Source organism: Hyperolius riggenbachi, chromosome 11 (assembly GCF_040937935.1).
Source record: "Hyperolius riggenbachi isolate aHypRig1 chromosome 11, aHypRig1.pri, whole genome shotgun sequence".
In the NCBI taxonomy this organism is placed as follows: domain Eukaryota; kingdom Metazoa; phylum Chordata; class Amphibia; order Anura; family Hyperoliidae; genus Hyperolius; species Hyperolius riggenbachi.
This window is the reverse complement of record NC_090656.1, coordinates 198,552,479-198,577,776: the sequence shown is the minus strand read 5'-3', so window position 1 is coordinate 198,577,776 and position 25,298 is coordinate 198,552,479. Positions and strand designations below refer to the sequence as shown.

General features: G+C 49.3%; 1 protein-coding gene across 1 annotated transcript in view; it reads right to left on the bottom strand.

The window, feature by feature from the left end:
- Window positions 1-25,298, bottom strand: part of LOC137537938 (vomeronasal type-2 receptor 116-like) — a 148,513-nt gene that overhangs the window by 32,892 nt on the left and 90,323 nt on the right. The window contains exon 2 of the mRNA XM_068259867.1: window positions 14,607-14,869. Coding sequence (XP_068115968.1) covers window positions 14,607-14,869 — 263 coding nt within the window. The remainder of the gene's footprint in view (window positions 1-14,606; window positions 14,870-25,298) is intronic.

Below are 25,298 nucleotides of genomic sequence, written 5' to 3'. Positions count from 1 at the left end.
TTGGAGTACCGAGATAAACAGTGGCTTCTAAGTGGAAAAGGACGCAATACAGAGGATCAGTAGGACTGTTCCGAGACTAAAATTTTTAAAACATTTTTAGGATTAATATATATTTTAAGGGAAAGGGTAGCACGCTCTATAAAGAAATTGTAATTTTGCTGATTATCATTATCACTGCATGTCAGTGCTGTAACCCAGTGGTAGCCACGACTATTTAAAAAATTAATCTTAAATTATCAACACTGCTGTGTTCTAGGCAACTTCACTTGTCTGTCACAACCCCTCCTTTGAGGGATTGAATTTGACTGACCTTTCTGACACTTGAGGTAGGGCAAGGTAAATTGTAACTGCTCTGGCCACAAGTCAAGCCTACACACCAAGAGGACCAGAGGTTTCTTGCTCCTCAGACTCTCCACAGTGATCGTTGAAGGGAACCTTAACTGAGAGGGATATGAATGTTTCCTTTTAAACAATCTGTGGAAAGTGGTTCACCAGCCTCAGGGTTTTTACCATATAGATCTTGGGGAGTCCTACTGGGATGAGGGGTCCATCATACCTCTCAATCTCAAAGTCCCAAATCGTGAAGATTCCGATCCAGGACTCGACCCACAATGGATGTAATATCAAAACTTGTATTTATTTCATTCTTGCAGACATATGTACAGCATGACAATCAGCACGATGTTTCGGGCATAGGCCCTTTATCAAGTGCTCAAACGTCTGGTATAGCAATACAACATATACAGACACAAACTACACACCACACCCAGGAAATTGGGGGGCGGGCACATGCTTAGTTACAAGTCAACCCTTTCTAGGGTAAAGAACTGCTACCTGTTAAAGGAAACATCTAAGACTGAAGTCTTCATTCAGGCCACCAGGTGATTGAGTCCCCAATAGCTCCATCCAATAGGCCTCACGTCTAAGGAGTGTGTTGCTATGTGGTATGCCCTCTTGGAAGGGTACAACTTCCAATATCTGCCACCTCAATTGGCTCACACTATGTCTCGACTCGACAAAGTGCCTCGCCAAGGGGGACACTTTGTTTATGTCCACTTCACCCTTCCTGGCTTTCTTCAGGACCTGGATGTTGCTTTTATGCTCATTGAGCCTGGTTTTAATTTCCCTTGTCGATTGACCTACATATCCCAGGCCACAAGGGCACTTGATGTAATACACTGTTCCCCTGGTGTCACACATGTGGCGAAATCTTTCAGTCTAATGGAAGACCCTGTGCGGGGATGGTGTATCTCTGGGCCCTTAATAATGTTGTTAAAGTGCTGACAGTGTAAGCACGGGAATGTCGCTATCTTAGGGGGACCCAGAAATCTCTGAACTGCACCCCCTGTCCTGCCAATGTCTGCCCTTACCAATTGGTCTCTTAAGGACTTAGCTTTCCTGTACACAAATCTAGGTGAAGCTCTACAAATAGGAGCAAGCTGGGGATCAGTCTCAACCACCGGCCAGAATTTCAACATCACATCTCTTAATATTGCAGATTCTCTACAATAAGTAGTAATAAAACATACTTCATCAGTTTGATCACGGTCAACAGTTTTATATTGTCTCAAAGTTTTCCTGGCAATTCCTGCAACCTCTGATGCCAACTCCTCACATATCTTCTTGCTGTAAGCTCTCTTCACAAAATCATCAGAGAGGAGCTGCGCCTACTTGTGATACAACTCATCTGTGGAGGTGATCCTCCTTGCCCTAATGTATTAGCTCTTAGGGAGCCCATTCACTAATGGCCTAGGGTGACAGCTGCTGGCCATAAGAAAGCCATTCTTATCGGTGTCTTTTCTATACAGGTCGGTTTCAAAACCGTGTTATCTCTTCCTGATCTCTACATCAAGGAAGTGTAAGCTGCTGTCACCGTACTCCATTTTAAATTTTAAGGTACTATGTTTCTGATTGAGGGCATCAAAAAACATGCGCAACTCACTCTCACTTCCTGTCCAACCAAAAAACAGGTCATCTATATATCTACAGTATCCCAGGATGCCGGTGGGGGCCCCCCACCCAAAAAATACTGCAATTCAAAGTCAGACATGACAATATTAGCCACCGTAGGGGCATAAGGGGCCCCCATCGGCACCCCGAGGACCTGCAGATAAAAATCATCGCCAAATCTAAAATAAGAATGTGACAAATAGTGATGGGCGAACATCCAGATGTTCAGGTTCGGGGTGGTTCGGCCGAACATGCCCCCGATGTTCGGCATGTTCGGGCCGAACCCCGAACCCAACCCGAACATGTCCCTTTGGGGCCCCTATAGGGTCCCAGCATAAAGGGAGAGCATGCCCCGAGCGCGGGGGGGGGGGGGTGTCGGAAATGCCCCCCACCCCTCACCGCTAAGCTCTCCCTTTTGCCAGTACCCTATAACGTTAAATTTAAGCCCCCCAAAAGTACCTGAGGAGGAGGGCAGGAAGCGGGCAGCCGGAGATGCTAGGCGCTAGTACCATCTGGTACTTCCGCCCTCTCTTGATGCACTTCCTGTTTACATTTGAAGTCGCGTCAAGAGAGCGCAGAAGTACCGCGATGACACGAACGAGGGTACGCGTCATCTACATGATGACACGTACCCTCGTACGCATCATCGCGGTACTTCTGCGCTCTCTTGACGCGACTTCAAATGTAAACAGGAAGTGCGTCAAGAGAGGGCGGAAGTACCAGATGGTACTAGCGCCTAGTATCTCCGGCTGCCCGCTTCCTGCCCTCCTCCTCAGGTACTTTTGGGGGGCTTAAATTTAACGTTATAGGGTACCGGCAAAAGGGAGAGCTTAGCGGGGAGGGGTGGGGGCATTTCCGCCCCCCCCCCCCCGCGCTCGGGGCATGCTCTCCCTTTATGCTGGGACCCTATAGGGGGCCATGTTCGGACGGACACGGCTGTGTTCGGCCGAACAAAGAAGGCACGTTCGGGTTCGGGCAGCGTGCCGAACCGAACCCGAACAGGCCAAAATCCGGGCGAACCCGAACAGTGGCGAACACTGTTCGCCCATCACTAGTGACAAACTGAATTCCAACAATGTCATAATGAATACCAATAAATCATTATTGATCCTGCTATCCTTTTTCAGTCGTTCCTGGACCGCTGCTAGTGCCTCACTGTGTACAATATTATTATACAAATTGATCACATCCATGGACAACAAAAAGTTAATATCTCTGACATCAATTTAGTTTAACGTGTTAAGGAAATGGGTCATGTCCTTTAAACATCTTTCATCGGCTCTTACAATAGGCTGCAACTAGGTATCTACCAGGATACCCAGGGGTTCTAACAACGAGTCGACAGCAGACACGATCGGTCTTCCTGGTGCATAAAGATCTTATGCACCTTAGGCAGCATATAAAACACTGGCACTCTGGGCGAATCCTTTTTCAATGCTGCCATAAGATCTCTACTTATAACACCCATGTCTTCTGCCTCCTCTAGTAATGAGCAGTGATGTGGCGAACGGTTCGCCGGGCGAGCATCTCTGGGGGGTTTACTACTTCCGGGTCACTCTGACCCAGGGTAGTACGCCTGCGCTGCCCGAGGGAGCGTGTCCTAGATCGCGATCCTGTTGCCGGGCACTCTCTGCCATGAGCGTGATGTCGTTCATGATGTCACGCACATGCGCAGAAAGTGCCCGGCAACAGGAGCGCGATCTAGGACGCGCTCCGCCAGACAGTGCAGGCGTACTACTCCGGGTCAGAGCGACCCGGAAGTAGTAAACCCCCCAGGGATTCAGAGATGTTCGCCGGCGAACGGTTCAGGTTCACCACATCTCTAGTAATGAGTCAATCTCTGATTTAAACTGTATAGTAGGGTCACAAGGTAGCAGTCTATACATCGAGACGTCGTCAAGCTGACATTTAATCTGCAATGTAATCTTTCCAATCTTGAACCACAATTGCTCCCCCTTTGTCAGCCTTTTTTTATAATAATGGATTTATCCCTTTTATGCTTGTTCAGGGCCTCATTTTCTTGCCTTGTCAGATTATATAGAGCTCCGTCATTTAAGCGGAGATGTGTGCACGATCTCCTGAAAAACCCTTGTAATGATCCGCTCAGCTGGCTGCACTGGCAGACAGCTGTTTGACCATTCCTCTAGTCTGAAGGTTACAGGTCTCTGGAAGAGAGACCTGTCTTTCCTTTGCAAGTTTCTGGTCTGTTCTGCTGTTGAGGAATTTGCATACATTCGTTATGCAAATCCCCTACCTGCCTCCTGTGATGACTGGCACTATAAAAAGCTATGTTTCCCAGAGTCCTTTGCTGGTCATTTCTTCAGGGTTTGTTGTAAACACTCCTAGAGCGTCAGCCATTGTTGATCTGTTAAAGTTTACCTTAGGATAATTCTTGTAACTGTACTATGCAGTTCCTAGTGCAGTTAGATTGCATATCTGTTTTGTCTGTCTGTTGCGATTGTCCTGTCCCAGCGGTGGTCGATAGGAAATCGTTCTGTTTGTCTGGGTGCTAACCGGGGCAGCGGTTGCTACCGGTAGCCCCTTCTGATCTGTCTTGCTTGGATCGCACTAGTCTTACGCTAGCGCTGTGGATCCTTCTGTTCTGTTTTCCTGGATCGCACTAGCCTCTAGCGGTAGTGCTGTGGATCCTTCTGATCTGTCTTGCCTGGATCGCACTAGCCTTGCGCTGGTGCTGTGGATCCTTCTGTTCTGTTTTCCTGGAGTATAGCTGGAGCAGCGGTTGCTACCAGCTATCTCATCTGCCTGTCTTGCTTGGATCGCACTAGCCCCTAGCGGTAGCGGCTGTGGATCCTTCTGATCTGCAATTCTGTTTCTGTACCTGGATCACACTCGCTCTGGCGGTAAGAGCAGTGGATCTTTCCTAGCTTATTCCTGTTTTCCGTTTGTCTGTCTTGTCTGATACAAATGCTTGCTGTAGGCTCGGTGGGGTAACCGTTAAGCAAGCGCTTGCGTTCTCTGTTTCGTGTTTGTCTGTCGGTGGTTAGTTAGGCGTGCTTGTCTCTGTTGTGCTTAACACGCGGAGACCGCGCTGTAAACGCGTTCGCTGTTGCGAATGAGTGCGGTGTTCGCGTTTAGTTAGCGTTTGTTCTTTTCCTTATCTTCTCATTGTATGATTTGCTGTGCCTTTGCTACTCTCGTCCCCTGTCTTGCTTAAGCCTTGTGTCACCTCTGGCAATCGCCTCTCTCGCGATTGCGTTCCTACTTTGTTTCTGCTGATGTGTGTTTACCGTTGCTGGGTCGCGACTAGATTGGTGAACACACATTCATCCTGTACCTGTGCTCTTTCTCTTTAAGGGCTGTTCAGCCCCGCATTGTCTTGATCTGTACAATCCCCATCTGGCATCTGTGGCCGTGCAGCGATTGTACTCGTCTGCACCCCACAGCGCCATCTGCCGGTGGGAATTGCCCTCTACTGGTGCTTGCACCAAAGCTGGGTTCCCCCCTTCATACGCTTGTGGAGGATTTCCGCCGTGTCAACGCACATCTTGTGCGCTGATCACGGAGATTATTCCGCATTCGTTACAACCCTGCCCCAGGACTTTATGCCAATTGGTGTGGAACGGTCCTGGGGCTTCCGCCATGTTCACGCTAATCGGCGTTGTGTGGTCGGCAAGGGGCTAAGGAACCCCAGGTAAGTATGGAACCTGAGATGCTTCTCATCTCAGGTCCCCTTTAAAAGTGGAATACAGCATCAGTCTCAACTTTGTATGGAAGTGCTGCATTTTGGCCACCCGAAGAGTATTGTATTATGTCCGTCATTTTCTGTTGGTACCCAGGGTCTGATAAATTTGCCACCAAGTACAGGCCCATCATGCCCTTCATTAATTTTATACGGGAGTCCTTCCTCAGACATGACAGCATGAAGTGTCCCATTCTAACAAGTTTTGAGGCAGAGGACTTCAGCTCATGTTCCTTACCCAGACCAAAATCCGCAACCACGGTTTGTTACCCCCAGGCTCGGGCACAACCAGGGTCCCATGAAAGGTGAGACGCCCCCTGGAAATCCTGCTTCTCTTACTCTCCCTCATCACCACAGCCATCATCCTCCTCCTTGGACTCATCTTAAGACTCCTCCCTCTGCCCATGTAGAGCCAATGACATTGGCCCCTCTTCAATTGGCAACACCCTCTTCTACATGTTCCAGCGCATCCATGACCTAGTCAAGGACACGACACATAGTACGCTCCAGAAAAAAAGATGTAAGGCATTATGTCACTGGCGGTGCATTTGCTCCTCAAAAGGACACAGCAGTCTGCAGGTGATGCTTACGAGTACCCATTACCTCGGGTAATAATAACCCATCTTCCCAGAGACTGTCCTATTAGCCAGTGCACATAGGTACTCATTAACATCAAATTGCTGCTGGTACAGCCTAACCAACATGAGTAAAATTGAATTCCATCTGGCGGGGCTGTCACAAATAAGGTGTCTCACAGGTATTATATTTTGCCCTTGAATTTCAGCAAGTCAAGCCATGGCTGTGCAGCATCGTCAGAAATTTTCATCTTGGAATCCGGGGTGCTTGTCAACAAAACATTGCACAATAGGTTTTATACATGTGATGTGCCATGAAAGGCATGTGAGTCACTCTGCCCATTCAGTGCAGACACAAGATTGGTACTGTTGTCACAGACGGCTTTTCCAACACTTATGCTGGGCATACACGGAGCGTTTGCTCCTTATCAATCGAGCCACTGATGGCTCGATTGATAATTTCCGACAGGTCCGATGACCCGCAGGATAGATTCCTCGCTCGATCCCCCCGGGCGGACAATAGCGGGGAATTGAGCGGAAGATGAGGAGCGCCCACAGGGACGAGCAGGGATCGATCCGGCAACCCGCAGGGACAAGCGGGGACGCAGTGGGGGTCGATCCGGCGGCTAATTGATCCGCCGGGTCGACCCATGTATTCCCAGCATCAGGTTGTGTGGTGTCAGCCACTCATGCGCCTGTGCCTGCAGAGTGGACATCAGTGCTTCTCCGGTGTGGATGTTTTCTTCCAGACACAACATCTGTAACACTGCATGAGACCTTCGTCAGTGCTGCTCATCCGGATTCCGGATATCCGGACCGGATTCGGATACCAGATACCTGGGCCCAAATCCAGATAGTTATCTGCAGATAGTTGGCTGGAAATCTGAATATCCGCGGATATCCGGTGGATAGCTGAATCTTGAGATACTGTAACTAAGTAGATGGTGGCCAGGACGTCATTGAGCCAATCAGAGGGCTCCCAGCAAAATCCCTAGCAACCAATCACAGAGGGGAACCCTGGCCAGCCCCTCCAGACCTCATTGAGCCAATCAGAGGGCTCCCAGCCTAAGCCCTAGCACCCAATCACAGAAGGGAACCCCCCCCTTCCCCCTGTGGATGCCATGATGAGAAATCTCGTCCTGTGTGACTGCAGTGCTCACTGAGAGAGAAAGATGCTGCAGTGCTGCTGGCCTAGCAAGTGCTGTATACAGTGATAAACCTAAAGTTGTTCCGTGATTAGCCCCTTCACTATCAGTACACTATTGTTGTATTGTTAATTAGCTTGATTTCATTGTGTGACAGTCAGAGTGTGTGCTGCAGGGCTGCTGTGGGCAGCTGCTATGTGTTTGTGTGTGTGCTGTGCACAGACCAGGCCAGCTGCTGCCTGCTGGCCTGCTATTACCCTTAGCTAGCTACAGTTAGAGATGAGCGTAATGACGTAATTACGATTTATTAGTGTAATTACGATTATGGCCGTAAGTACATAATCGTAATGAAGAAGGATTTCGCGAAATTTCGCGTAAGCGTAATTTTCGCGTAATTTTCGCATTACAGCCTCAAATTTGGAGAATATATTAAGGAGATCAGGAGGAATAAGAGGAATTTTTTTTTTTTCAAAAAGACCTTATAGTTTTTGAGAAAATCGATGTTAAAGTTTCAAAGGAAAAATGTAAACATTTAAAAACCCGCCGACTTTAACGGTTAATAGCAAAGCCTGCTTAAAGTTTAGGAACACCAAATTCCCAGGGTATATTAAGGGGATCAGTGGGAATAAGAGGAAAATTTTTTTTTTCAAAAAGACCTTATAGTTTTTGAGAAAATCGATTTTTAAGTTTCAAGGGCGAAAATGTCTTTTAAATGCGGAAAATGTCAGTTTTTTTTTGCACAGGTAACAATAGTGTATTATTTTCATAGATTCCCCCAAGTGGGAAGAGTTTTACTTACTTCGTTCTGAGTGTGGGAAATATAGAAAAAAAACGACGTGGGGTCCCCCCTCCCAGACCTCTTTAACCCCTTGTTCCCCCATGCAGGCTGGGATAGCCAGAATGCGGAGCACCGGCCGCGTGGGGCTCCGCACCCTGACTATACCAACCCGCATGGTCCATGGTTTGGGGGGTCTCGGAAGGGGAGGGGCAGCCAAGCTTTCCCCTCCCCTCCGAGCCCTTGTCCAATCCAAGGACAAGGGGCTCTTCTCCACCTCCGATGGGCGGTGGAGGTGGAGGCCGCGATTTCCTGGGGGGGGGTGGGTCATGGTGGAATCTAGGAATCCCCTTTAAAAAGGGGTCCCCCAGATGCCCACCCCCCCTCCCAGGAGAAATGAGTATAGAGGTACTTGTACCCCTTACCCATTTCCTTTAAGAGTTAAAGTAAATAAACACACAGACACTTAGAAAAAGTATTTTAATTGAACAAAAAACATAACCACGAAAAAAGTCCTTTAATATTCTTAATTAACCATTAATACTTACCTGTCCCTTTAAATAAATGATCCCTCGCAATATCCTCGGAAATGTTCTATCAGTTACAATGTAACAAAGTTATTACAATGTAACAACTTTGTTACATTGTAACTACGCCGCACCCGACGTCACTCGCCGCTCAGCCGCCGCACGGACCCGACAGAGCTCTGAGCTATATAGCTCAGAGCTCTCTAAGCATCTTTGTATTTGGGCTCCAAGGAGCCCCATTGGTCCTTAGCAGACCAATGGGGTTCCTTCAAATCAGAAGGAACCCCATTGGTCTGCTAAGGACCAATGGGGCTCCTTGGAGCCCAAATACAAAGATGTTTAGAGAGCTCTGAGCTACATAGCTCAGAGCTCTGTCGGGTCCGTGCAGGACGCTAAGTCCCCGCCGCCTCCCGCTGTCCACCCCGCCCACATCTGTCACCCACATGTCACAGACATGTGGGAGAGGCGGGGAGGGCAGCGGGAGCCGGCGGGGACTTAGCGTCCTGCACAGACCCGACAGAGCTCTGAGCTATATAGCTCAGAGCTCTCTAAACATCTTTGTATTTGGGCTCCAAGGAGCCCCATTGGTCCTTAGCAGACCAATGGGGTTCCTTCTGATTTAAAGGAACCCCATTGGTCTGCTAAGGACCAATGGGGCTCCTTGGAGCTCAAATACAAAGATGCTTAGAGAGCTCTGAGCTATATAGCTCAGAGCTCTGTCGGGTCCCTGCCGCGGCTGAGCGGTGAGTGACGTCGGGTGCGGCGTAGTTACAATGTAACAAAGTTGTTACATTGTAATAACTTTGTTACATTGTAACTGATAGAACATTTCCGAGGATATTGCGAGGGATCATTTATTTAAAGGGACAGGTAAGTATTAATGGTTAATTAAGAATATTAAAGGACTTTTTTCGTGGTTATGTTTTTTGTTCAATTAAAATACTTTTTCTAAGTGTTTGTGTGTTTATTTACTTTTAACTCTTAAAGGAAATGGGTAAGGGGTACAAGTACCTCTATACTCATTTCTCCTGGGAGGGGGGGTGGGCATCTGGGGGACCCCTTTTTAAAGGGGACTCCCAGATTCCACCATGAACCCCCCCCCCCCAGGAAATCGCGGCCTCCACCTCCACCGCCCATCGGAGGTGGAGAAGAGCCCCTTGTCCTTGGATTGGACAAGGGCTCGGAGGGGGAGGGGAAAGCTTGGCTGCCCCTCCCCTTCCGAGACCCCCCAATCCATGGACCATGCGGGCTGGTATAGTCAGGGTGCTTAGCCCCACGCGGCCGGTGCTCCGCATTCTGGCTATCCCAGCCTGCATGGGGGACAAGGGGTTAAAGAGGTCTGGGAGGGGGAACCCCACGTCGTTTTTTTTTTATATTTCCCACACTCAGAACGAAGTAAGTAAAACTCTTCCCACTTGGGGGAATCTATGAAAATAATACACTATTGTTACCTGTGCAAAAAAAACTGACATTTTCCGCATTTAAAAGACATTTTTGCCCTTGAAACTTAAAAATCGATTTTCTCAAAAACTATAAGGTCTTTTTGAAAAAAAAAATTTTCCTCTTATTCCCACTGATCCCCTTAATATACCCTGGGAATTTGGTGTTCCTAAACTTTAAGCAGGCTTTGCTATTAACCGTTAAAGTCGGCGGGTTTTTAAATGTATACACTTTTCCTTTGAAACTTTAACATCGATTTTCTCAAAAACTATAATGTCTTTTTGAAAAAAAAATTTTCCTCTTATTCCTCCTGATCTCCTTAATATATGCTCCAAATTTGAGGCTCTTAGCATTTAAGGGGGCTTTGCTATTAACCCTTAAAGTCGGCGGCTTTTTTATATTATACGGAGCGTTACGGTTTAACGCGAAATTACGGTAGCGTTTAATGCGAAATTACGGCATGAACGAAACGCGAAATTACGCGTTGAAAATTACGCTTACGGTATTTTCAATTACGATTTTAATGGCAATTACGCTACCGCAATTTCGCATCGTAATCGCAAATTTCGCATGCGTAATTATAGTAATTTGAAATTACTAAAATTTCGGCTCAACTCTAGTAATTAGTACTGCAGTACTGTAGTCAGTGCTAGTTAGTTGTTAGAGTAGTAGTACTACTGTGTTAGCTTACTACAGAACTGCTGTGTTGCTGAGCAGTCCCAGTGTGAAAGTTAGTGTTCTCTGCTGTCTGACTGTCACTTGGCATGTGGCACTTGGCGCATGGCACATGGCACTTTGCACTTTGCATTTGGCACTTTGCACTGTGCACTTTGCACTTGGCACTTGGCACTTTGCATTTGGCACTTTGCAATGGGCACTTGGCACTTTGTACTTAGCACTTGGCACTTTGCACGTGGCATTTGGCACTTATGCCAAATGCCAAGTGCAAAGTTGTTTTTTTTTCTTTTTTGGGGGGGGGGGGGGGATTTTAAGTGCCCACTTCATCAATTAGTGTTTCCCTTTAAAAAAAACATGATGCTACATGCCTTATTTACCCTGAAAAAAACCGCTTTAGCAGCAATTTAAAGGCCACTTCTGTTTTGCAATCTGGATAACCGAATCCGCCCGGATACTGAGGTCGGATATCCAATTCGGATTCGGATCGGAAAATTTTGAACTCGGATATTCGACCCGGATCGGATATCTGGGTATCCGGGTCCGGATCCAATCCTGATTTTGAAAAGGGGTATCCGAGCAGCACTGGCCTTTGTATCTGTCTGGTGGAATAGACTTTGGAGAGACTGGGATCCACAGTGGAAGAGGTGGGCACAGTGAAAAGGAAGGACTCAGCTGAGGAAAAAAAATGCTGAGAAAGGGCAAAGAATAGGAGGAGAAGAAGAAGTGGCTGTCCTGCATGCTATAAATGACACCACACTGTCCTTCTTTCCACACCATGACAACCAGGTTTGCCCAGTGGGCAGTGACGGTTATGTGCCCAGTGGCGGATCTAGAGGGGTGCAGGCATGGCTAGTGCCATGGGCGCCAGCACACCATGGGCGCCATGCCTGCCCCCATGCTGCCTGCCACCTCTGCATCCTTGCCGCTCTTCTACTATGCCTCCGGTCCCCCGCGCCCCCTCCCCCGTTCCTTCCCACCTCCGCATCTTGCGCTTCCCTCCCATGCTGCCTCCGGTCTTCCGCGCCCCCGCCCGCCGGCTCTCTGTCCCTGCTGTCAGACTTTACTTTAGTGGCAAGAGGCGAGACAGAGAGGGCACACTCCATACACCGTCGCGTCACATGCGGAAGTGACGTCATCAACCACTTCCTGCATTTGAAGCGCACCGGACGGGAAGTGTGCGCCCTCTCTGTCTCGCCTCTTGCTGCTAAACTAAAGTTAGACAGCAGGGACAGAGAGCCGGCGGGCGGGGGCGCGGAAGACCGGCCACCGGAGGCATCTAGCATGGGAGGAACGCACAAGATGCGGAGGTGGCGAACATCTAACTCTAAGCCAGGTCCAGGAACAGAGAGCCGGGAATGTCAGTGGTAGAGGTGAGCACTTCACCCCTCCTCCTTATAATCTAACCCCTGCTGCATTCTGCTGTATGTCACCACAGGGCCTCTTTACTGCATTCTGCTATATGTCACCACAGGGCCTCTTTACTGCATTCTGCTATATGTCACTACAGGGCCTCTTTACTGCATTCTGCTATATGTCACCACAGGGCCTCTTTACTGCATTCTGCTATATGTCACTACAGGGCCTCTTTACTGCATTCTGCTATATGTCACCACAGGGCCTCTTTACTGCATTCTGCTATATGTCACCACAGGGCCTCTTTACTGCATTCTGCTATATGTCACCACAGGGCCTCTTTACTGCATTCTACTGTATGTCACTACAGGGCCTCTTTACTGCATTCTGCTATATGTCACCACAGGGCCTCTTTACTGCATTCTGCTATATGTCACTACAGGGCCTCTTTACTGCATTCTGCTATATGTCACTACAGGGCCTCTTTACTGCATTCTGCTATATGTCACTACAGAGCCTCTTTACTGCATTCTGCTATATGTCACTACAGGGCCTATTTACTGCATTTTTCTATATGTCACTACAGGGCCTCTTTACTGCATTCTGCTATATGTCACTACAAGGCCTCTTTAATGCATTCTGCTATATGTCTCTATACGGACCTCTTTACTGCATTCTGCTATATGTCACTACAGGACCTCTTTACTGCATTCTGCTATGTCACTACAGGACCTCTTTACTGCATTCTTCTATGTCACTACAGGACCTCTTTACTGCATTCTTCTATGTCACTACAGGGCCTTTTTACTGCATTCTTCTATGTCACTACAGGGCCTCTTTACTGCATTCTGCTATATGTCACTACAGAGCCCTTTTTACTGCATTCTGCTATATGTCACTACAGGGCCTCTTTACTGCATTCTTCTATGTCACTACAGGGCCTCTTTACTGCATTCTTCTATGTCACTACAGGGCCTCTTTACTGCATTCTTCTATGTCACTACAGGGCCTCTTTACTGCATTCTGCTATATGTCACTACAGGGCCCTTTTTACTGCTTTCTACTCTGTCACTACAGGGCCTCTTTACTGCATTCTGCTGTATGTCACTACAGTACCTCTTTACTGCATTCTACTATATGTCACTACAGGGCCTCTTGTTTTCCTTGTAATTTGCTTGTGTGATTCCATCCACACTTTTGGTGGTATAATAACAATGTATAATATTACAGAATCACGTTTTATTATTCACAGTTCACTATTCTGCTCAATATAGGCAGGTTTCCTTTACATCACAGGAGGCTGATTTCTGGGACTCTTGTATGAAGCAATGCTTGGCATTAGTGGAGTGAGGATGTTAGAGTAGCAGGATTTCCAGAATTAGATGCTGTTAGACTCTGTTGTCTCATCTAATTTACCATCACAGGGATATCATTTAGTTGTGATTTTTCATCGGAATCATTTGTCATCTGCAACGCATTTGCTAATTCTGTTACAGGGGTGCAGGTATACCTTGTGTGGGGAGGGGGGAGGGGGGGGATTGGGCTGGCTGTGCAAGAGGAGCTTACAATCTAACTTCTGCCGCACTTGGCTACCTAATTATTTGATCTTGATGCCCCTGACTGTAATGCTTATTGTCAGGCACCTGGTTACTGAATTATTGCATCTGGAGGTGTGTAACTACTTAATAAAAACTACTACTAATCTGGAGGCATGTGACTACTTGGTTGGGGGGGGGGGGGCGCAATCTCAGTGTTTGCCATGGGCACTATATTGCCTAGATACGCCTCTGTATGTGCCTTCCCTGACCATGTTTTGAGGACCAAGTGTTTGTGGTCAGATGGACCTTTGCCCCAATACTGTGTGCCAGAGATTGGTTGACCTGCCATATCACATGCCAGTTCAGGTACGGGTTGCTTCTTCCCGATACCTTCCACTACGGTGCAGCAATCCCTACACTTTCTTTTTTAAATAGTAAAAACTGGTGGGATAGCAGTTCTGACGAGCCAGCAGTCAGACATTTGGCAAGGGGGTTATGTGGCAACATCATATTTTTATTTTAAAACATTTCTGGGATGGAACATTGACTCTGTGTTGACCATGAAGCGAGCATGCTGGAAGGTGGAGTGGAGGATCATCCACCCTTCTTCAGGAGGCTTAAGTCCTGAGATCACTTGGAGGGTGACCTCAGGCCCTTTACATTCTATGTCTCTATTTTAATGACTATACTTATAATCAACTTGGTTTGATTGGGGTCTGTCTTGCATGGCAGGTGATCAGTCATTCAGTTGTTGACACAGTAAAATATATCACAAAGCATGGTATAAACACATATGACAACAATGCAAGTAACTTCTTCCGTCTAACTTAACCCCAGTCAGAGTGTGGTTCCCTCCCCCCACCCCCTTCCCCGCTAAAGAGTCCCTTTAATGGACAACATGGGGATGACAACTGGTCAGACTCACTTGGTAACCTTTGTCTGGGTCTCCAGGTTTGAACCCTATCAGATTCCACTTCTTCCCTACACAGTCCAGTTCAGACAACACATTCTTGAGGCAGGGCTTCTCGATGAGCACAGCACGCTGTGTAGCTCCTGACTTCGCATTGTTAAAGCAGCAGTTGTCAGACCCCAAATTACTTCTCTCACTGAGTTGATACAACTCAGAGGAGTAATAGCAATTAACGCCCTCTGGAATTTCATCAGCAGTAAGGTAAGCCGTCATAAAGACTGCCCGTGGAAAGCAAATGTACACCAAATTCTAAATGTAGGTAACTTTTCCTACCAACCTGGCTTCTTACAGGCCAATGCCAGTTAGCTTTAACTAATGCAACCTTATAGTACAGTAAAAATAACCCTTATGTTAGAACATGTACAAAACATATTAAACTCTTGTCTTTGTATGGAGGGTTCAAGTGCCTGCATCCCATGGGCTGTTTTGAGCAGAGGGCAGCAACCATGTTGGGATTAGAGTTGGGCCGAACCTCCGATTTTAGGTTCGCGAACCGGGTTCGCGAACTTCCGCGGAAGGTTCGGTTTGCGTTAAAGTTCGCGAACCGCAATAGACTTCAATGGGGATGCGAACTTTGAAAAAAAAAATTTATGCTGGCCACAAAAGTGATGGAAAAGATGTTTCAAGGGGTCTAACACCTGGAGGGGGGCATGGCGGAGTGGGATACACGCCAAAAGTCCCCGGGAAAAATCTGGATTTGACGCAAAGCAGCGTTTTAAGGGCAGAAATCACATTGAATGCTAAATGACAGGCCTAAAGTGCTTTAAAACATCTTGCATGTGTATACATCAATCAGGTAGTGTAATTAAGGTACTGCTTCACACTGACACACCAAACTCCCCATGTAACGCACCGCAAACAGCTGTTTGTGTAGTGACGGTCATGCTGGACTGGTGCGCACCATGGCGAGAGTGCAGGTTTTGGTGGCTTTACAGCCCATATGGTCGCCTGGCTGATGTAGCTGAATGACAGAATAGTGACTGTCCAGCTGATCAAATTTGGTCTGACCACAATGAGGTAACGACCTTATTATCGTGGGTGTGCCCCCCAAGACACTCATCTAGGCGCCGGTCATTGCTTCATTGTGATACGCAAGCCCCTTCACCACGGCAAGGTAATGATCACGAAGGGGAATGGGCGCATGTACATGCCTTTTCTTTTGTTGTTGCAGCTGCCCGCAGTGCAGCCAGAAAAATTAGGCAGTCATGTACACGCACCAGAAAAATTATTACAGCGGCCGCTGCTAGCAGCGGCCTAAAAAATTCAGCAATCCGCCTGGAGTCCCGGACCCTGTTGGTGGTGGCGGAGAAGGTAGTCAAGCGGCCTGCAGGCAGACATGCTGTGTGGAGGGACTGGGAGCGACTTAGTCTTCTTGGGGCAGGCCAGGCAGCCAGTCACACGGCGTGCAGGCAGAGATGCTGTGTGTGCGGGGACTGAATTAGTCTTGGGGCGGGCAGCAGCCCTCCGGGATCCATGCCTCATTCATTTTGATAAAGGTGAGGTACTTAACACTTTTGTGACTTAGGCGACTTCTCTTCTCAGTGACAATGCCTCCAGCTGCGCTGAAGGTCCTTTCTGACAGGACGCTTGCGGCAGGGCAGGAGAGAAGTTGGATGGCAAATTGGGACAGCTCTGGCCACAGGTCAAGCATGCGCACCCAGTAGTTCAAGGGTTCCTCATCGCTGTTCACAGCAGTGTCTACATCCACACTTAAGACCAGGTAGTCGGCTACTGCCGTTCCAGGCGTTGGTGGAGGGTGGATCCGGAAGGGCTACGGCGAGGCGTTGGACTAAAGAACGTCCGCATGTCCGACATCACCATGAGATCGCTGGAGCGTCCTGTCTTTGACTGCGTGGACACGGGAGGAGGATTAGTGGCAGTGGTACCTTGCTGGCGTTGTGCTGTCACATCACCCTTAAAGGCATTGTAAAGCATAGTTGACAGCTTGTTCTGCATGTGCTGCATCCTTTCCGCCTTCAGGTGATTTGGTAACAGGTCCGCCACTTTGTGCCTGTACCGAGGGTCTAGTAGTGTGGCCACCCAGTACAGCTCATTCCCCTTGAGGTTTTTTATACGGGGGTCCCTCAACAGGCAGGACAGCATAAAAGACGACATCTGCACAAAGTCGGATGCAGATGTAACATCCATCTCCTCTTGCTCTTCCTCAGTGACGTCACGTAAGTCAACCTCCTCCCCCCAGCCGCGAACAATACCACGGAAGGTTGAGCAGCACAAGCCCCCTGCGACGCCTGCTGCGGTTGTTCTCCTGCCGCCGCCCCCTCCTCATCCTCCTCCTCCCCCAAAGAAACACCTTGCTCATCATCCTCTGAGTCTGACTCGTCTTCTGCACACGACTTCTCTTCTTCCTCCTCCTCCCCCCTCTGTGCTGCCGCAGGTGTTGAGGAAACAGCTGGGTCTGATGAAAATTGGTCCCATGCCTGTTCCTGCAGTAACGGTTCCTGGTCACGCTCATTCGCAGCTTCATCCGCCACTCTACGCACAGCACGCTCCAAGAAGTAAGCGTAGGGAATTAAGTCGCTGATGATGCCTTCACTGCGGCTCACCAGGTTGGTCACCTCCTCAAACGGCCGCATGAGCCTTCATGTATTTCTCATCAGTGTCCAGTTGTCGGCCCAGAACATCCCCATCTTCCCAGACTGTTTCATTCTACTGTAGTTGTAGAGGTACTGGGTGACGGCTTTCTTCTGTTCTAGCAGGCGGGAGAACATGAGCAGGGTCGAATTCCAGCGAGTCGGGCTATCGCAGATCAGGCGTCTCACCGGCAAGTTGTTTTTCCGCTGAATTTCCGCAAAGCGTGCCATGGCTGTGTAAGACCGCCTCAAATGCCCACAGAACTTCCTGGCCTGCTTCAGGACATCCACTAAGCCAGGGTACTTTGACACAAATCTTTGAACAACTAGATTCATGACATGTGCCATGCAGGGTATGTGTGTCAGCTTCCCCATATGCAAAGCGGCAAGCAGATTGCTGCCGTTGTCGCACACCACGTTGCCTATCTCCAGGTGGTGCGGGGTCAGCCACTCATCCACCTGTTTCTTAAGAGCAGCGAGGAGAGCTGCTCCAGTGTGACTTTCCACTTTGAGGCAAGACATGTCTAAGATGGCGTGACACCGTCGTACCTGGCATGCAGCATAGGCCCTGCGGAGCTGGGGCTGTGTAGCTGGAGAGGAGAACTGCCACTCAGCCAAGGAGGAGGAGGACAGCGAAGAGCATGTAGCAGGAGGAGAGGAGGTGGCAGGAGGCCTGCCTGCAAGCCGTGGAGATGTCACAATTTGGTCCGCTGCGCCCTGCTTGCCATCGTTCACCAGGTTGACCCAATGGGCTGTGTACGTAATGTAGCGGCCCTGCCCGTGCTTGGCAGACCAGGCATCCGTGGTCAGGTGTACCCTTGACCCAACGCTCTTCGCAAGAGATGACACCACTTGCCTCTCAACTTCACGGTGCAGTTGGGGTATGGCCTTCCTAGAAAAATAAGTGTGGCCTGGCATCTTCCACTGCGGTGTCCCGATGGCCACAAATTTACGGAAGGCCTCAGAGTCCACCAGGCGGTATGGTAACAGCTGGCGAGCTAACAGTTCCGCCACGCCAGCTGTCAGACGCCGGGCAAGGTGGTGACTGGACGAAATTGGCTTCTTCCGCTCAAACATTTCCTTCACGGACACCTGACTGCTGCTGTGGGCAGAGGAGCAGGAACCGCTCAAGGGCAGAGGCAGAGTGGAGGAGGGTGCCTGTGAAGGTGCAAGGGAGAAAGCGGCAGAAGTAGATGATGCACCTGAAGGAGGAAGAGGAGAAGGAGGGTGACTTTTCTTTTGTGTGCTGCTGCTGCTTTTGCTCAGGTGGCCATCCCATTGCTGTTTGTGCCTTTTCTCCAGGTGCCTTCGTAAGGCACTTGTCCCTACGTGAGTGTTGGCCTTTCCACGGCTCAATTTTTGTTGGCAGAGCGAACAGATGGCTTTGCTCCGACCTGAGGCACACACATTAAAAAATTTCCACACCGCTGAGCCACCCTGGGATGTGGGCACTATGGGGACCTCAGCAGCTGATGCTGAAGGGCAAGTTGGCTGGCTGTACATAGGTGGCGATACATGGTGCCGGACACTGCCACCAGCTGTTTCTGACGAAGAGCTGCCCCAGCTTCGTTCAGCAACTTCTCTCCTCCTACTACTCTCTGACTCCTCCTCTGAACTGTCCCCCTCTTCATCTCCTCTATTGGGAATATACAGAGGATCCGTATCATCGTCATCATCGTAATCATCCTGCCCAGCTTCGCTTGCCTCAGAAAAATCCAAACATGCACCATCAGTAGGTCCTTCATCCTCCTCACACGTTACATCCATAGGGCTCGATTCACAAAGCGGTGCTAACCCAGTTAAAGACTTTAGGCATGATAACCATTGCACCACTCTGGTGAAAAGCCAGTTTAGGTGTGATAAGTTTAGGCATGATAAGTTTAGGTGTGATAAGTTTAGGCATGCTAAGTTTAGATAAGTTTAGATTGCTTGAAAAGTCCCGCACGCAAAGCAGCGCCATTAAACTTTATACGAAGTGCACCAGTCTTTGCTAGCGTAAAACTTTTGATCAGCTGTGCACTGCGATGCTAACGCAGTTGGCGCTTAAACTTATCACACCTAAACTTATCACACCTAAACTTATCATGCCTAAACTGAGTTTAGGCATGATAAAGGGCTTTTCACCAGGGTGCTAACTGTTAGCACCGCTTTGTGAATCAGGCCCATAGTGTTGGCGCGTAAATCAGACATATGAGCTGGTGAAAATTAATCTGGCTGTAACACCAATGGCTGTGCATCAGTGATTTCACCACTAAATAATTCTTGCGAAGTGTCAAATGCAGCGGAAGTGGTGCTAGTAGTAGCGCTGGTGGCTGAGCAAGATGAGGTGTTCTGTGTCGCTAAATACTCAACCACGTCCTGACAATCTTGGGAGGTGATGGGACGTGCCTTCTTCCGAGCACTGTACTGTGGGCCAGGTCCACACGAAATTACATTTACACGACCTCGCACAGACCTGCCGGATGGCCTTCCTCTGGCTCTGGCACTACCTCTTCCTCTACCTGTTTTGTCCATATCGGGTATGCACGGAGTGGTATATCACACTGCGTGCACTCACGTAGGTAGGTGGGTTCACTTAACTGCACAGGTATGCGCACTGATGCGGTGGGTTCACTGAACAGAACAGGTATGCAGTGGCGGGTTCACTGAACACAACAGGTATGCAGTGGCGGTTTCACAGAACAGGTATGCAGTGGCGGGTTCACTGAACAGTCCAGGTATGCAGTGGCAGGTTCACTGAACAGAACAGGTATGCAGTGGCGGGTTCACAGAACAGGTATACAGTGACGGGTTCACTGAACAGAACAGGTATGCAGTGGCGGGTTCACTGAACAGGTATACAGTGGCGGGTTCACTGAACACAACAGGTATGCAGTGGCGGTTCTCTGAACAGAACAGGTATGCAGTGGCGGGTTCACTGAACACAACAGGTATGCAGTGGCGGGTTCACAGAACAGGTATGCAGTGGCGGGTTCACTGAACAGTACAGGTATGCAGTGGCAGGTTCACTGAACAGAACAGGTATACAGTGGCGGGTTCACTGAACACAACAGGTATGCAGTGGCGGGTTCACAGAACAGGTATACAGTGGCGGGTTCACTGAACAGAACAGGTATGCAGTGGCGGGTTCACTGAACACAACAGGTATGCAGTGCCGGGTTCACTGAACACAACAGGTATGCAGTGGCGGGTTCACTGAACAGAACAGGTATGCAGTGGCGGGTTCACTGAACAGAACAGGTATGCAGTGGTGGGTTCACTGAACAGGTATGCAGTGGTGGGTTCACTGAACAGGTATGCAGTGGTGGGTTCACAGAACAGGTATGCAGTGGCAGGTTCACAGAACAGGTATGCAGTGGCGGGTTCACTGAACAGGTATGCAGTGGTGGGTTCACAGAACAGGTATGCAGTGGCAGGTTCACTGAACAGGTATGCAGTGGTGGGTTCACAGTACAGGTATGCAGTGGCGGGTTCACTGAACAGATCAGGTATGCAGTGGCGGGTTCACTGAACAGAACAGGTATGCAGTGGTGGGTTCACTGAACAGGTATGCAGTGGTGGGTTCACTGAACAGGTATGCAGTGGTGGGTTCACAGAACAGGTATGCAGTGGTGGGTTCACTGAACAGGTATGCAGTGGTGGGTTCACAGAACAGGTATGCAGTGGTGGGTTCACAGAACAGGTATGCAGTGGTGGGTTCACAGAACAGGTTTGCAGTGGCAGGTTCACTCAGGGGCGAGCCTGGGCGGGTGCTGCGGGTGCAAGGCACCCAGGCGCCTGCCTCTGAGAGGCGCCGCCCAGCCGCCGCTCTCCCCCTGTGGCCGCCGCTCCCTCCCTCCCTCTAGCCGCCGGCGCCGCCGCGTCAGACCTTGATCAGGCGGGCGGGCGCTAGGACCTAGCACGCCGCACTGATATGCGGAAGTGACATCACTTCCGCATATAGAGCGGGTGCGTCCGGCGCCTTCTTACTGGTCGGGTCGCCCGCTGATCGAGGTCTGACTCTGCTGCAAGGTGAGGGGTGAGCGGCGGCGGGAGGGTTAGGTGCGCTCCTGTCACTCCCTAAACGGGGACCCTATACCCCCTGGCTACATATCCTGGGCACATATTACCCCCTGGCTACCTATCCTGGGCACATATACCCCCTGGCTACCTATCCTGGGCACATATACCCCCTGGCTACCTATCATGGGCACATATACCCCCTGGCTACCTATCCTGGGCACATATACCCCCTGGCTACCTATCCTGGGCACATATACCCCCTGGCTACCTATCCTGGGCACATATACCCCCAGGCTACCTTTCCTGGGCACATATACCCCCTGGCTACCTATCCTGGGCACATATACCCCCTGGCTACCTATCCTGGGCACATATACCCCCTGGCTACCTATCCTGGGCACATATACCCCCTGGCTACCTATCCTGGGCACATATACCCCCTGGCTACCTATCCTGGGCACATATACCCCCTGGCTACCTATCCTGGGCACATATACCCCCTGGCTACCTATCCTGGGCACATATACCCCCTGGCTACCTATCCTGGGCACATATACCCCCTGGCTACCTATCCTGGGCACATATACCCCCTGGCTACCTATCCTGGGCACATATACCCCCTGGCTACCTATCCTGGGCACATATACCCCCTGACTACCTATCCTGGGCACATATACCCCCTGGCTACCTATCCTGGGGACACTGGCTGTTTGTCATTATGTGCATTTGCTGGTGAAAAGCAGTCTCTTATGTGCATTTGCTGGTGAAAAGCAGTCTCTTGTTATGTGCATTTGCTGGTGAAAAGCAGTCTCTTGTTATGTGCATTTGCTGGTGAAAAGCAGTCTCTTGTTATGTGCATTTGCTGGTGAAAAGCAGTCTCTTGTTATGTGCATTTGCTGGGGAAAAGCAGTCTCTTGTTATGTGCATTTGCTGGTGAAAAGCAGTCTCTTGTTATGTGCATTTACTGGTGAAAAGCAGTCTCTTGTTATGTGCATTTACATGGGGAAAAGCTGTCTCTTATGTGCATTTAGTGGGGAATTTTTGTCAGTAAAAATAATCTTTTGTCAGTAAATTTTTAGGTATTTGTCAGTAAAAAATAACGTGAAAGGTTGGCAACACTGGCAGGCTGTGTGGCGCAACGGGAAAGATACAGGCAGCCCACCTTGGGCTTGGCAGGGGGGAGGAGCCGACGTCAGCGAGCGAGAGTAGGCTGGCCGCAGGCAGCCATAAATACGCAGTGTGTGACTGCGTCTCACTCGCAGAGCCTCTCAGCCTGAGTCAGTCCAGAGACTAGCAGACTCGCAGGAAGCCAAAGCCAGCCAGGAGCAAGCCCATGGAAGAGGGGTAGGAATGGGGTATCACATGCATGCGTAAAGAGGTGGAAGGTGTGGGTGTGATTAGGCAGGACGTGGGTGTGGTTATCTGGTTGGGCGCGGTTAATTTAACCACTCCCATAGGCGCCAGAGAAAATCTTGCACCCAGGTGCCAGGCACCCCAGGCTCACCCCTGGGTTCACTGAACAGGTATGCAGTGGTGGGTTCACAGTACAGGTATGCAGTGGTGGGTTCACAGAACAGGTATGCAGTGGCAGGTTCACTGAACAAAACAGGTATGCAGCCAGGAACAAGCTAAGCCTAACTAATCTTTCCCTATGAGAGACAGTCTGCAGCAGCTCGCCCTACTCTCACTAACGCAGGCACACGAGTGACCGTAATGGCCGCCGCTGCCTGCCTTTTATAAGGGGGGGAGTGGCTCCAGGGGCTAGTGTAGCCTAATTGGCTACACTGGGCCTGCTGACTGTGATGTAGAGGGTCAAAGTTGACCCTCAGGGTGCATTATGGGGCGAACCGAACTTCCGCAAAAGTTCGCCTGCGGGACGCGAACGCGAACCACTGAAGTTCGCATGGAACCGTTCGCAGGCGAACCGTTCGGCCCAACTCTAGTTGGGATCTGATCTGTGTCTGGTCGGTACAAGAACTTCCCAACAGGGGTGCTCGGATACCCCTTTTCAAAATCCGACTTGATCCAGATCTGGATACCCAGATATCCGGATCTGGATTGGATATCCGAATCCGAATGTTCAGATATCCGCGTACATGCAGATATCCGAGCGCATTATCCGGGGTATCCGGGCGGATTCAGATTTTCACATTGAAAACTGAAAGTGGCTGTCAAATTGCATTTAAAACTTTTTTTAGGGTAAATGAGGCATGTAGCATCATGTTTTTTTAAAGGGAAACACTAATTGATGATGTGGGGACTTAAAATCCCCCCCCCCCAAAAAAAAAAATGGCTGTCAATTAACATCAGGACTAGGTTCCAGACGGCGGTCGTGCAGCCCACATTGTGTCCAAAGTCTGGGACATGGCAGTTTTCAGCCCAGACACCTCAAAAAATTATGCAGCAATTGTGTTTTGGGTAAAATATAGGTGGTATCAGCACAGCAGCAGTGGCCTGTGGCACCCTGGTGGTGGGAGCAGCAAAGGCAGCAGGAGAAGGGCAATGCAGCAGCAGCAGGTGTAACGTCTGCCAGGAGCATGCCGGACGTGGCACTTGGCAGTGGCACGTGGCACTTGGCACTTTGCACTTTGCATTTGGCACTTTGCACTTGGCACTTTGCATTTGGCACTTGGCATTTGGCACTTGGCACTTTGCATTTGGCACTTGGCACTTGGCACTTTGCATTTGGCACTTTGCACTTTGCATTTGGCACTTGGCACTTTGCATTTGGCACTTGGCATTTGGCACTTTGCACTTTACATTTGGCACTTGGCATTTGGCACCTTGCATTTGGCACTTTTCACTTTGCACTTTACATTTGGCACTTTGCACTTGGCACTTGGCACTTGGCACCTTGCATTTGGCACTTTGCATATTACACTTTGCACTTGGCATTTGGCACGTGGCACGTGCCAAGTGCCACGTGCAAAGGTCCAAATGCAAACTGCCAAGTGCCAAATGCCAAGTGCAAACTGCGAAGTGCCAAGTGCAAAGTGCCAAATGCAAAGTGCAAAGTGCCAAGTGCAAAGTGCCAAATGCAAACTGCCAAGTACCAAGTGTCGAGTGATAGTCAGACAGCAGAGGAGAAGACACTAGTGCACACTTATCATCACACTGGCACTGCTCAGCAACACAGCAGTTCTGTAATAAGCTAACACAGTAGTGCTACTACTCTAACAACTAACTAGCACTGACTGCAGTACTACAGTACTAACTACACAATAACACAGTAATAATATTCCCTAACTTAACCTATACTGTAGCTAAGGCTAGCAGGCCAGCAGGCAGCAGCTGGCCTGGTCTGTGCACAGCACACACACAGACACATAGCAGCTGCCTGCAGCAGCACACACTCTGAGTGTCCCTGAATGAAATCAAGCTAGCTACCTAATTAACAATATAATAGTGTAGTGATAATGAAGGTGTTAATCACTGAACAGCTTTAGGTTTATGACTGTATACAGCACTTGCTAGGCCAGCAGCACTGAAGCATGTCTCTCAGTGAGCAGTGACAAGCAAGGATGATATTTCTCATCATGGCAGCCCTCATTATTATACAGGGGGGCCTGGCCAGGATTCCTTTCTGTGATTGGGTGCTAGGGCTTAGGCTGGGAGCCCTCTGATTGGCTTAATGAGGTCAGGTGGGGCTGGCCAGGGTTTCCTTCTGTGATTGGAAGCTGGGAGCCCTCTGATTGGCTCAATGATCTCATCTCCTTAGTTACAGTATTCAGATTCGGATATCCGCCGGATATCCGCGGATATCCGGGTATGCGACCAAATATCCACATAGTGCTATGCGGATTTCAGCCCAGATATCCGGAATCCGAATCCGGTCGGATAGCTGAAAAAAGTTCAGATATGCGGGTTACCCGGATATCTGAAATTCCGGATGAGCACCACTGCTTCCCAGCCTCTTCTGGGTGTTTAAAGATGTAGGTCCCACCATCTTTGTACATAATGCAAATGGTAGAGGCGAAATGCAAGACAAATTTAATCTTTCATTCAAAACACACTATGTTGGTGGCATCTCGTGACCTCAAATAGGTAGTCGTTG